The 13086-nt window shown below is 51.3% G+C and overlaps 2 protein-coding genes across 2 annotated transcripts in view; both read right to left on the bottom strand.

Annotated features, from left to right (window-relative positions):
• Window positions 1–467: 467 nt before the first annotated feature.
• On the bottom strand, window positions 468–9413 carry DDOST (dolichyl-diphosphooligosaccharide--protein glycosyltransferase non-catalytic subunit). The gene is made up of 11 exons (XM_006924485.3): window positions 9068–9413; window positions 8733–8843; window positions 4442–4528; window positions 3471–3574; window positions 3242–3336; window positions 2855–2948; window positions 2426–2574; window positions 1875–2022; window positions 1207–1327; window positions 982–1088; window positions 468–891 (listed from the first exon to the last, which is right to left on the bottom strand). Exons 1-11 carry the CDS (start codon window positions 9225–9227, stop codon window positions 742–744), a joined length of 1326 nt encoding a protein of 441 aa, XP_006924547.1. The 5' UTR covers window positions 9228–9413; the 3' UTR covers window positions 468–741.
• A 1860-nt stretch (window positions 9414–11273) lies between these two features.
• The window catches only part of KIF17 (kinesin family member 17), a 33183-nt gene continuing 31370 nt past the window's right edge, over window positions 11274–13086 (bottom strand). Inside the window, exons 15-16 of the mRNA XM_015598812.2 lie at window positions 13009–13078; window positions 11274–12022 (exon numbers count right to left, since the gene is read on the bottom strand). Coding sequence (XP_015454298.1) covers window positions 11844–12022; window positions 13009–13078 — 249 coding nt within the window. The 3' untranslated portion in view covers window positions 11274–11843. The remainder of the gene's footprint in view (window positions 12023–13008; window positions 13079–13086) is intronic.

The raw sequence follows: 13086 nt of genomic DNA, 5'->3' as shown, positions 1-13086 counted from the left end.
TAGCATTTCTCACAGGAATCGTGAAGAATTAAACGCACGTTTGTAACTGCAGATACGTCTGTGCCTTGAACTGTTTGGCTTTAAGACTGATCCTTACACCATAAAGAAAAGTTTGTGGGCAGAGACCAGCGACAGGGAAGGGCTTAACACAGATTTGCACGTGCTTTTTAGGGACACGGCCATTGCCTGAGGCGCGCGAACATACGTTTAAGGTTCTTTTCAACCAAGCAGCTGTACAGTTCTATCGTAAAGGCAAGCGCCGTCACCCTAGGTTTCTCGTTTCAGTGATTCCCCACCGGCCTCAGTGTAGTATTAACCTTATTTCATCCCTTGAGAAGTTTGGAAATGCTATCATTTCAGAGTTAAAACAGTCCAGTCTTCAGCAAAATTAAGAGGCCACTTACTATCCTGTATGCAGCCCTTACCGAACACCATCCCCACCATCAGCAAAGCGCCGCGGGGCCCGATGAAGTGTGAGGGCAATGTTTCTCTTTATTTTATAAATGACAGTGACTGCATGTATGAAAAACACTGCTTAGCATCAGGTGAAAAAATTTACATAAAAGTCACTCCCTAACCCCCATCCCTTGGTACTCAATGCTGCATCTTCCACTGAGGTAAGGCTGTGCCATTGTCCCACGGCTTAAAAAAACAAAACAGCCACCATAAAGGGAAAAAAAACCCAGTCCTACTGAAACCCTCTGTCGTCTCCATGCTGGGAGGGGTCCCCGGGCTCTGGCCTCAGTCAGACTTCTCCTTTTCCTTCATGTGTAAGAAGACGACGCTGAAGAGGAAGAGCCCCACCATCATGGAGAAGGCACTGGCGTAGTAAGGATAGGCCGAGGGGATGAAGCGCTCATACTGCGTGTGCTGGAGTGGCCTCACTGACACCTGCAATAGGACAGAGGTGACAGGCCCCGGCCACTCTGAAGCCCAAGTGGGGCACATGCTGGCTGAAAACAAACTGCGACCTGTGCTCACCTGAGTGGAGGAGTATAAGTGTGTGTAGCCTAGCCGGTTGTAATCCACTTTAAACTGGAACACACCGTACACATCAGGCAACTTGAACTGGACGCTGTACTTGCCACCTGGGGAAGAGCGACACAGATAAAGCAGGACTTTCCCGCCATGTTTCTGTTGGCCTCCCGAGAGCAAGCTAGAGGCAGGGATTGCCTTCCTGCAGCTTCTCATGCAAGAATTATTTACCTTTCTTCTTCAAGAAGGTCCTAACGAAAGGATCTATGCGGACAAACTCCAGCTGAATATCATCACCGTCAAAGGGGACCCATCGGCCGTTTGAGAGCTGTTCGATCACGATGCTATACTCCTGAGATAAAAAGGCCAGTTAGCCAGCGGGGACAGTGACTAGAGGGTGCCTCTGTCCTCAGAGCTGTGCTGAATCCCCAGGAACTCCCAGGAGTTGTGACAGACTGGGCGAGCCCTACCGCCCACCCCTGGCTAACCCGACTCGCATCTACACCTCTTCACAGGCCCATGGAAGTCTGCACCCCAGCCACGCTGCACCCCTAGCACGTCAGGCACTCCCAGACGTCCCTGCTTCCATGCTTGCTGCTCTCTTGCCTTTCCTCTTACAGACTCGTCCTCGAGATCCAACTCCGATGCCTTTTCTCTTGGGGTCCCCACTCCCAGCAGAGTGACTCTGTGGAGCCCCTCCCACTTCTGCACTCCTGCAGCAAAGCCACACCTCCCCGCAAGGCCCCTGTCAGGATACCAGTTCCTCTGACTTCAGGGTAGAGGTTAACCCAGTCATCCTTACTTAGGCCACTTGGGCCCAACGCAGACGTGCCCATAAATGCTTTCAAGCTGAGTTAGTTTGGCCAAAACTAACGGGCCCTCCCACTCCAAGCTCTTACCACTAGGTCAGTGACGGTGTAGGCATTGGGTGGGGCTGTCTCGCCCACCCGGTGGTGGGACACAGGCCCCACACGGAGGACGCCTTCCTCCTTGAACACCCAGCGGGACAGGGCCACAGCTAGCTCGTAGTTGCCTGTCTGGGAATACCTGCAGGAGGCAAACAAAGGCTATAGCCCCAGAACCAACTCTTTTCCAAGCAGGTCTATTCACTCTCTACCAAGACAACGGCACTAAGCTCATTCCCACCTGTAGGCCATACATATCTAGGTTAAAGGGAACACAGAAAAAAAGTGAAGAGAGATGAAGTGCTGGTGCTTTAGGGGTCACCTACACGATAAACACACAATTTTTGAAACATCTCCACAGAAGCCATTACTAGAAAAGTTTGGGGTGCCAACACCAGCAGCAGAGCAACAAAGTCGTCTTCAAGTAAGTTTAAAGCATCTAAAGACACTTAGCCTTTGACATTTTTAGCTAAAAGGCTCCTTCTTCCCCATCTGCACAGACCCCACCACCCAGACCACATGCCCCTTGGTCCCCTGGCATCCACCTCTGGGAGCTGGGCGTCGCCTTCTGCACTGCTGAGTTGAAGAAGGCGTCGCTGAAGAAGTCGAGGGAGCCACTGAAGATGACCCGGGCATTGTTCCTGGCCTGGAGCCCAGCAATCAGGAGGGTGTTCTTCCCCACTGCGTGTGGATACTGCGAACAACACGGGGCTGTCACCCAGGAGAGCCAGGGCAAAGGACGAGCCGCTGGGCCTCTCAGGCAAGAGGACAGCAGCCTAGACCTGAACAACCTCCTAGGCTCCGCCTGAGGCGCAACCCGAGACCCCACACTTCTCCCCACTTCCCGCTCCCACCGATGCCTCATTTCATCAGCTTCAACAAAGTCTGCTTTCCTGCTTAGTTCTCATCTTCAAATAAAATGCTCTGCTACCAGGCCCAGGAGCCGGAGCCCGAAGGCTACAGTGGCCCCTCACCTGGGTGATAGGTTTATCCGGAAAGAAGGAGTAAGAAGTGGAAGAGCCCGTCAGGATATCTAATACCAAAGGATTGTCAGGATCAGCCACCATCCTGTAGAACGAAAAGAGAACCATTGAACTCTGACCCCAAGAATTGAGCCCAAAGGACCTGAGGTCCCCTAAAGGCCATTTCTTCGCAGGAATGAATTCTACTTCCTTAATAGCAAATCACATAGCTCTCCCTCTTGCTGTAACTATGAAGTTTCACTCTTCGTATCGTAATCTCATCCATTTCTTCTGGAGGAAGGAATACCCCCCAATAATCACAAGTTCAGCTGTTTTCTTGACAAAATAGAGGGACCCCGCTTCCCCCAGGTTTCTGTTGGCTTCACCCCGCTCGCTCACCCAACACCTCGAAAGAGAATGGGGTTTAGAGATGACTTCCCAACGATGGTTGGAGCCTTCAGCAGGTTCTCCGTGTCGGCCACGATGAGCGTATGCTGCAGGAGCACAGGGAAGGGTGGTGGTCAGGAAAAGGTGCCCCCAAGCCAGGGGTCCTTCCCGACACCCTTGTGGTTTCTTAGCTGAGCTTTGCACTAACGGCCTGAAACCTGAAGGTGACAGGCCTGATTACCTGGCCAAGGTCTGAGATGTCATAGTTGTGATGGTCAATGACAGCCGTTTTCTCCTCATCAAACTCGATCCCACATTCACTGCCCAGCTCTCGAAGAGGGTCACCTGTACAGACCCAAGAGATATTTAGCTGAGCCCTTGTGGGTGGGACCTGGGCCAAGCTATGTCACTTGTCCTGGCATCCTGATGACTCTCTCTCCCCGTCACCCCCAAGGGCCCTGTAGCTTTACCGGGCCGGGCTCAGCCACAGCTAGACCACTGAACGACACCATGCTATTTTGCCTGCAAGGGTCTAAATATGAATTATTTTTAAAAAGCCACCTGGCCCTTCCTCTCCCTCCACAAATATGCAGTGACCTTAGTTCAGTGACCTTGTTTTCGGCACAAAAACCTGTGAAGTAAAGTAATACCTCAGGCAAATTTGACCTGGATGAGCCTCAGCTTACAAGGTTTCTCTCTTCCTCCTCATCACCTCACCAAAAACTCTACCCAGTACGGTTTTAAAAATCTCTCAATACTGAAAAAAAAAACAAAACAAGATTGGACAGGTGCTGTTCACGGCAGAAGCTGGGTGATAAGTACATGGGGTTCAGGATATTACTCTCCCCATACTCCTAATTCTAAGGATCTTTGAAATTTTCCAAAATAGGAAACAAAATTAAAAGGTGTCCAATGTTTTGGGCTCCACCCAATTAGGCTACTTGTCTTCTCTTTTTAAGGAAAGAGCTATCAAAATAAAAACAAAAGGAAACAAAGGAAAAAAAAAAAAACAAGGTTCCCAGGCCTTAAAAAGACCCACACCTCATTGGCTCTGGTCACAGGAACGGAGGGACTGAATGGCTCCACAGTTCCCACTCACTTCCTGGCCAGGACCACCCAGTGAATGCCGATTTGGCAGCTTCCATTTGCAAAGCTCTCCAAGTTTCCTGGAGAAATGGTGGAAAGTACAAGAATTCCCACGGTTCGACTTACCAATATCTGAGCTGGCAGCTACCAGGACACTGCCTCCACCATCAATAAAGGTGCTGATGGTCTCTACGTTGATGTTGCCTCCAAAATCTGAAAGAAGCACCAGACTCAGTGTTCCAAAAGGTTCCTCTTCCTGCTCCTCTGACATCTGGGCAGGAGCAGGTGGACTGCAGACTAGCCACAATCACAGAATAGCTCCCTCTGGAGGCCCAAAACGACAGGGACGTTTACCATCTATGCCCTTAGGGCAAGTCTCCCATTTTCCCAGTGGGATGGTCCAAAATTAATGGCTCAAATACCTAAACTTTTAAGAGTATAAATGAAATAGTCAAACACCTACCAGTTATAGCCAAGCTATTTATACACACTTCAAGTCATATGTAAAATATTTATTTAGAAATGCTGCATTTTTCCACTCACATTTCATGAAACAGCTTCAAAGTCATCACCTGCACCTTTCACATCAGTATCTGTCATCACTAGAGCCACTTTTGAAGTCACCTAACACAGTCTTCCAGAGCCCATCGACTTCACTTCCGTCCAAGTTGTCCGAGAAAGAGCACTTTTGAATATGATGCTGTCACCTAAGACTAGTACTTATTTGCACAAAACGAGTAGGGTCTTTTTCCTAGTAATCCTACCGACTTATACCCATGACAGCCATAACAGAACCGTTTTACATACTGCTTTTTTAAAGTGATCAGCAAAAAGACTCATTAATTTCCAACATTTGTAATTGTGAGATCATATCCCTTTTTGGTCAATTGGGTCAGGTGACTGCCCTAAATCATCCAAAACTAGGCTCAAGAAAGAGCCTTCCCCAAAATGTACCCTGATCTTCAACATAAAGGGAGGGAGTGCTCAGTAATTCATTTATTCATTAAATGAAAATTATTTATAGTGTGCTGAGAAGAAAAATAAGGGGACACTGAGGAAGGGGAGCTAGTAAATAAGGTTGGTCGGGGAAGACCCTGGACGGGTGGCATTTGAGAAGGTAGAAGAGTGAGCCAGGCAGCATGGGGGGAAGGGCATTCCAGGCACTGAGAATGGTGAGCATGTCACCAGCAAGGAGCCCACTGTGGCTCAGCTAGAGAGGGAAAGGCGGCGAGCGGCAGCAGAGAGAGGGGTGGCGTGAGGAGGGCGCCTCACACATGGCTTTGTGGGCCCCATGGAGACGCCAGCCATGGGGAGGCGCCGCTGCAGGGTTTTGAGCGGAAGGCCAACATGATCTGATTTGTTTTGAGGGGATGATGCTGGTGGCCAGGTGGAGAACTGGGTACAGTGAGTAAGGGTGGAGGCAGAGGGACGGGTTAGAAGGCTGCTGTGACACTCAGGGCAGTGCAGAGGTGACTGGACCACGGCAGAGGAAGGGAGGGGGGTGTGGAGGGGAGGCGCAGAGGGCAGTGGGGAGGAGGAGTGGGCCTCCGCTCACATTCCCAAGGCGGAGCCGGCCGCAGGGCCTGCTGGCGGATGGGGTACGGGCGGGAGACGCTGGGGACGGCCCCAATGTTTCTGGCCCCAGCTACCGGAAGGATGGAAGTGCCATTTACGAAGACTGGACATAGAAGTCTGTCCATTAAATATCCATTAGGCAGTGGGAAATGAGTCCATAATATGACTTTGTAAAGATCTATATATGAGAATGGCCCTCTTTTCTGAGGTAATTTTCAGGGGGAAAAAAGCACTATACCTTTCCTTCAGGCACAGACAGAACATCTTCTATGTGAGGACACGCCCCTCACACTACATTCAGAAAGCCATCTCTCCACTCTTCCACAGAGGCCAGGCGGTATCTTTGACAATTCAAAACTAGCTTCTTGGTACACTGCAGTGGCTCCCAACCCCTCAGGGCAGTGTCTGGAGACATTCCTGGCTGTCACTGGGGGAGGGGGTAGCTACTACCATCTAGTGAGTAGAGGCCCGGTGCACAGGACGGCCCGCAGATTAGCCAGTCCAAAATGTAAATGTAAGGACTGCAGCTGTTGAAACTTGTATAGTGAAAAAAATATAGGCTTTGAAATGAAGACACATGGGGGTAAATCTAGGCTATCCCTTCACATTTGAGTCCATTTCCCCATCTATAAAAAGGATCCAGATTTTTCTGGGTACAGAGAATGTGTTAAGGATCCTTCTGAAGCCACTATTACAAGTGACTTGGGAGATTCCTGATCCCAGAGAGGGCAAGGATCCCACGGACACCCGGAGAAGAAAGCCAGGCCGGCATCCCCCCACCTGAGAGGGCTACCGGTGGTCCCAGTACCACAGAAGCGCCCTCGGAGCAGGGGTTAAACCCTTACCTTGACACCTCACCCCACCCCAAGACAAAAGTCTTCTCCGCATGAGTGCCCAAGACAGCAGCATGACAACAGTGGCGTGGGGCAGGGCTTTAAATAATGCTGCCTCTCAAAGCCCTAGAGAGTTAGATTCCCATCCCAATTATTTTTCAAGCTTTCTCCATCAAAGAGAATGTCATAGTTTGATACAGGTCTTTAACACTTCCTTCACACTTGCTAATCTCTTTTAAGAGGAAGCCTCTGGCTGTAAGCCTTTGGCAGGCAACAGAATCTGATGAGAATTTAACAACACTGTATTCTATTTAGTCATCTTCTACTGAAAGCAAGAGATGATACCAGATTTCCATTTTCCATGGTGACACTGGGTTCATTACTAGTTTTCTTTTAAAATGTTATTTTAGTTTTTAAAAAGTGAGTCAATTTGAAGAAAAATATTAAGTAATTAGCACAGGTGATATGGAATATGGTAAAAATCATAAAGGAGGTACTGAAGTAGTTGGCTCATGTTTGTGAGATACTCTGAGGCTCTCTGATGTGTCTCCCACCTACCTTTTCAACCTTCTCCCTGTCTTACCCACCGTCTCCTCCTTTCTCAGTGACACTCCCAATCCACCTCCTGTGTGCTCCTCCACTCCCTCCCCACGAAGAGTTTGGCAACTCACTTCAAGTCCTTATTCTTATGTCTTCAAAGACACACTGAAAGAATTGCTCAAAGTCAGGCTCTGTCACTTTCAGAACCTATTTCAGAGTTGCAAACAGCAGAAACTTGGCAAACGCCAATTAACCTGCTAAAGACGCCATTCACCTGCCCAATAACTTGAAGGTTTTAACTTGTACAATCTGGGGTCACTTCCATCCAACTACACTTCATCCATAAAGCCAGTTCCAAAGACACATGTGTCAAGGAAGTTAGGGGTAACGTGATAAGGGGCCGGGAGCCTAAGAAAAAAAACTTCAAGGATTTAATCGTACCCCATTCACACGAACTACAGAGAATAAAGTAGCTTCCAATGAAACAAAAGACTCTAAGCTTCAACAACTGAAGGAAGAAATAGCAGTCTCGTCTTACCCCAGACAGGGACAAGCTGAGTCCTCTGAGGAAAAGGTAAACTGAAGCCACTAAAGAAGAGAATAACTAGAATGTTCACCAAAAAACCAGAGCAAAAGAGAAACGGCCAAAGGAACTGGGGATATTTAGTCTAGAGGAGAAACAGCTGAATAGGCTATGATTGTGTGAAGGCTATGCCTGTAAACAAAATAAGCATTAGACTCACTCTCTAAGGGCCCTAGGGAGTATAAGAAACCCCATCCTCCTCTCTCCCCCACCCCAAATAAACAAAGCAGGAAATAGGAGACAAATTTCAGTTTAAGAACTTTTTAACAGAGTTGTCTAGTAGTGGAGTGGATTGCCTCATAAGATAGTGGTAACCTCCCTATCACTGGAATACTGAAGGATCAGTTCAATAATCTCGTAAAGATAGTCATTCTGGTCAACAACTAGCCAGCCCTCTGGTAGGCCCTGGACATATCCATCCACCCTCAAATAAGGGGCTGGGCTAGATAATCGCCAATGTTCTTTTCAGCCTGAGAACTATGAATCCACCTGAATTCTTAAGGTCAACTACTACAATGCCCCTTTACAGCAAACCACAAACAGCATGCTACTTCCTCTTTCCACACAAGCCAACCCGTCCAGGAGCTCTCCACCTTCCCTACCAGGACTGTTACAGAGAAAACTCACTTTTCAGAGTAGTAGGGCCCCCAGCTCCATAGTTTGTGGCAACACTTAACCCCACAGTTCTCAGCTGTGTCTTTTGGAAAGGAGACGTGCTCTCCTGGGCCCAGGTTAGAAGTTAACATGTTCCTCTTCTCTGGAAGCAGCAGCGCCCAGCGCAGGCGACCCATCCCATGACCCAGAACATGCCCAAGATCCAAAAGAAAGTGATCGATAAGTCCCTGGGCCTCGAATCCTGGTTCTGGGGGCGCCGTGCACTCCTTACCTTCTACCGAGGGGGAGAAGATGATGAGATTGTCATAGAGGAACTCCCCATACTTAATAAGGGAAAGGCTGGGGTCATCTGCGGTCTTGAATGTGAGTTCAAAGCCCCGATCTGGACAAGAAGAAAACAGGGAGCTGAGGCAGACGGGATGCAAAGGGAAACCACCGCTGCAGAGATCACAATCGCCCTCCCCAACCCCCGCCCAAAGCAGCAGGCAGACCTGGGCGGCCCGCTCATGGCAAACGAGTGGGAGGGACGGTGGCCGATGCCCTCGGGCTCGGGGACCTTTCCAACCCCAAACTCTCACCCGCCGCCGCCTCAGACCACGGTCTCACCCTTCAAGCTCCGGAAGAAAAGGGAATGCGTCTCCCGCAGGTTGAGGTTGTCCAGCAGCACTAAGGTGCGGGGACCGCTGGAGCGGACCAGGTCAAGAGAGAGCAACAGCTGCAGCAGCCACAAAAAAGACCAAGCACGGGCCGAGGCGCCGGGCTTCATTTTTCTCCTCCAGCCAAAGAACCCAAGCACCTGGACACCGAAAGTGCCCCGTCTACGGTCGCCCAATCGCGGCTCGTGGTCGTGGAGTTCCACCCGGAAGTGATCTGGGTACGCCAGGGCTCGGCGTCCGGAGGCGCCGCTAGGACGGTGGGAGCCGGGAACGCCACCGGAAGTGCCCGGTTGTGGGCGGATCCCCTGAACCCTATTGGCGGAAGGGGTGTGCGGCTCCGCCTCTCCAGAGGAAAAGGCTCAATCCTAGAGAGACAGCTCTGCAGCCGCAGCCACTCAAGGCGGCCAGGCTCCCGCCCCAAGTCCCGAAGCTGCGCCTTCAGCAGAAGGGTCCTGGTCTCTTCGGTCTTGACCATTGGTGTCCTCAAAGGGATCTGGAGCGGCGGAGGCCAGCCCTGACCACCTCACTGGCCCAGGACAGACTAGGGACCAGGAACCAGACTTTACCTCCACCATCTCCAGAGAGGAAGGAGTTGGAAAAATAAGATCAGGGACAGGGGCACTTCGGTCTCCTGCCGCTGACAGGCCTAGGGGCCTTGGCACGGGCCTGTCCTGCCCAGCTTGGTGGCCCACGCTGGAGGCAGCGCGAGTGGGCGGTGGACTAATCTAGCTATTAAAAGGTTCTAGCTGGGTTCGTTCCCAAGCTCCGTCTCTCACTAGCTCTTTACCCGGGCATTTCTCTTCTCTCCAGGCCACTGACCCAGGCTGAAAATAAAAATAGCCAGCAGCAGCTCTCCTGCTCTCCTGCCACTGGAACAGCCTGGGCTCTTGGGAGGACTAGAGCAGGTTTTAAAGCACTTAGTGCAGGGCAAGGCCGAGCGATCGATCACTCAGTAATGCTGGCTGCCACCCCTTCTAAATTGATACACGGGCCGGGCTCACCTCAGGCCTCAGCCCCACCACAGGTCTATTAGAGCTCCCACAGGCAGCTCAAAGACTTCCATCCGCCTCTAATTCAGACTTGGTGCCAATCTGTTACTTAGGCGTCTGCCACAGCTCAGGTCTCCACCTAAACGTGTCTGGGCAGCCTCAACCTCCTCTTCATCTCTGCTCAGGGCTTATCTGGAACAGGTCTCATCCAACCTTTAACACACTCTCAGTTCCGACCTCCCTCCCCTTTTGCTCATGCAACTCCCTCTACCTGGAGCCCCATCCCCACATTCCGGCCTTAGGCCTCCCTGAATCTTCATCCTTTATGGGAGCCCCACCTGATGCTGCTCCCTTCACAAGAGTACTTTGTTCACCATAAAGACCTGATCTCTCTTCCTCTTACTCAAAGTTCATAGTGCAGCCTGCCTCCAGTGAGACTGATCTCCATAGTTACCTGAGCACCCTCCGCCCACCCTAGCTTCTCCAGAGCATGAGCTCCTTGGCCCAGGCAGGTGGCTTGTGGCACCTACCACAGTAATATAAAATACAGAGGAGGAGGAATGAGGGGGTAACACGGAGCTATGCACCAGATCTTTAGATATTATCTCATTTCACATTCACATTTGCACCATGAGATGGGTGTTACTCCCATTTCACAGATGACACTCAGAATGAAGTGAGGTTTAGGACAGAACCAAAGGCCAGCCCTTTTCCCTCAGATTGCAAGCCCCTCCCACAGAGCAGGCCTGGGCTACAATGGGCAAGGGGAGGGGTGTGTCCTAGGTTGCTGGGGTGGGCTGGATTCATTTCTGGCCCTGTCAGGACAACCAGTACCAGCACAGCCCCTGAGGGCTGACAAAACCTGGGCCTCAACAAGACATGGCCTCTGTTTTCCAAAACAAGGGCTCTGCTCCCCTGGGTCACAGATCCTTTGAGAATCTAATGATAGTTCAGATGTTTGTCCCCTCGTCCCCCCTCCAAAAAAAAAGCACTTGTACTCACAATTGCAGGGAGCTGCAAAAACTTTGGAGCCTGTTTGTTCTAAAAGCCCCAGATAGTTAAGAACCCCTCCTCCAGAAAGAGCTGCCCCATGAAGGCGAGGTAACAGTGGCAGGGAGGGGCCCTAGTGACCCTGACAGAGGATCAGGGAAGGGGAGCTTGTAGGTAAAAGGCAGTTTATTGGGGCAGCTTAATATGGAGTGGTCTCCTCTGGGCCATGGACCAGCAAGGAGTGGGCAGCAGGGTAAGAGTTGCTCTAGGATTCATGTACCCATCCCACAGAGCTTCCCCCAGTAAGTGGGGCCAACTGGACGGAGGCACAATTTTCAGTTGTCAAGATATGTAGCTTGATCCACGTGGGAGCAGCTGCCCACTCTGTCGGGGCTGCTGGTGAAGGCCTTGAGGCAGAGCTGAGGTTCTTGAGCCCACAGAGGCACAGTACAACACTGGGGGGCACAGATGGGGGGGTCTGTGGCAGGTGAGCAGATGGAAACACTGATGTGGCATGGAGAACCAGAGTGGACCTCTCCAAGGATGGTACAGCCTGCAAGGGGCTCCTGCCCAGGGCAGAAGTGGGCTCTCTGGGGAACAGGGAAAGGAATGTGTCTTCCCAGGGCGAGGGCCCCTCAGGCCCTCTGGTCACTATGGGGGTAGATGGGAGGAGGTCTGGCTGCGGCTGCCCTGGGAGGGCCTGGCGGTCTCACAGAAAGCCAAAGGCAGGGCAGCAGGCAGCTGTGTTCACAGGGGCTCACTGACAAAGCTGCTTTTGCTTTTCTTACGCTTGGCCTTGGTGAAGGGGATGTCGAGGGACTCAAGGCGGAAGGGCCGGGGCTGGGGCATTTCAGGGGCCTGGGTGGGTGGGATGGCAGAGTTGTTGCTGAGAGGGCAGCTGAGGCCTGGCGGTGAGTTGTGATGTGCTGTGGAAAAGAGGCACAGAAGGTACTGGTAAGCCAGGCATGCAGGGGATGGAGAGAAACACTGTGTGTGATACAGAGTCTGGCCTACCCCCCGACACCACCAGAGGCCCTGGTCTGACAGCTGGGACCCCAAGCTCTAAGCTGCTGCTCTGGTTGAGGCCTCAGACCCAGCTCTACATCTGCATCCAAAGGATCTGGGCTGGAAGTAGAGTTTTAAAGCCTCAGACTGAGGCAGCCTAGGATGTCAAGCCAGACAAGCTTGGGTTCAAAGCCCAGCTCCACCTCTTCAGGGAACCGCTTCTCTCTGAGCCTCAGTTTCCTCATCTGCAACATGGGCACAATGCCAAGCACTCAGCTGATATTAGTTTCTTTCCTGTCCAACTTTTCCCTTCTTGTTCCTCAACTCCATCCACTCTCTTTTAAATAACCTCAATATAGAACTGAGATGTGTTTTTCATTATTTTATTGGAAGCTCTATGGTCTTCAATTCTTGCTTTGGAAAGGCTTTTGTGTTCGTGGCCCTGTCTGCCCCCTTGGCTCAGTAAGAGAAGAAAGCCACTGTACTGGCATCTGAGGAAGATGGCAAGCGACTTACCCAGAGCCCTGCAACCCCACGCTGGGGCCCTGAGCAGTGTGTGGGGGCGGGGCAGCCTTCTACGTGTCAGGAGAGACAGATGAATCAACACAGCACATCTCTCCCAGGAAATGAAAGGGTCGAGGAAAAGAGAAACTGTATATTGAGCACCTACTGTGTGCCAGGCCTTGGGCTGGGTCACTTCCCTACCTTATCTCACACCTAGTCCTGAGGAGCAGCTGTATCCACTTCCTTTGGTAGCTGAGGACACTGAGGCTCAGAGAGGGAAAGGGGTTTTTAACTCGGGCCTGTCTGACTCCAAATCCACCCAGTCATGCCCCTCCCAGGTGGCAGAGGGCCTGGATGGCTCTCGAGGAGGAGATGGAGGACAAGAGGTGGGCAGGGCACTCACTGAGGCTCTTCATGGGATCCGTGCTGAGGATCTGGCTGGCCCGCTTCGGCCGGAAGTAGTTACTGGCAATATGTTCAC

This window comes from Pteropus alecto, unplaced genomic scaffold (genome assembly GCF_000325575.1).
Source record: "Pteropus alecto unplaced genomic scaffold, ASM32557v1 scaffold39, whole genome shotgun sequence".
In the NCBI taxonomy this organism is placed as follows: Eukaryota; Metazoa; Chordata; class Mammalia; order Chiroptera; family Pteropodidae; genus Pteropus; species Pteropus alecto.
This window is presented reverse-complemented; position numbering and strand designations above follow the sequence as displayed.

Coding starts and splice junctions, on each gene's coding strand:
- DDOST (XM_006924485.3), bottom strand. CDS start 9,227: ATGAAGCCCGGCGCCTCGGCCCGTGCTTGGTCTTTTTTGTGGCTGCTG. Junction 2,949..3,241: donor ATTCTCTTTCGAGGTGTTGG/GTGAGCGAGCGG, acceptor TTCGTTCTACAG/GATGGTGGCTGATCCTGACA. Junction 1,089..1,206: donor GACCTTCTTGAAGAAGAAAG/GTAAATAATTCT, acceptor GCTCTTCCCCAG/GTGGCAAGTACAGCGTCCAG.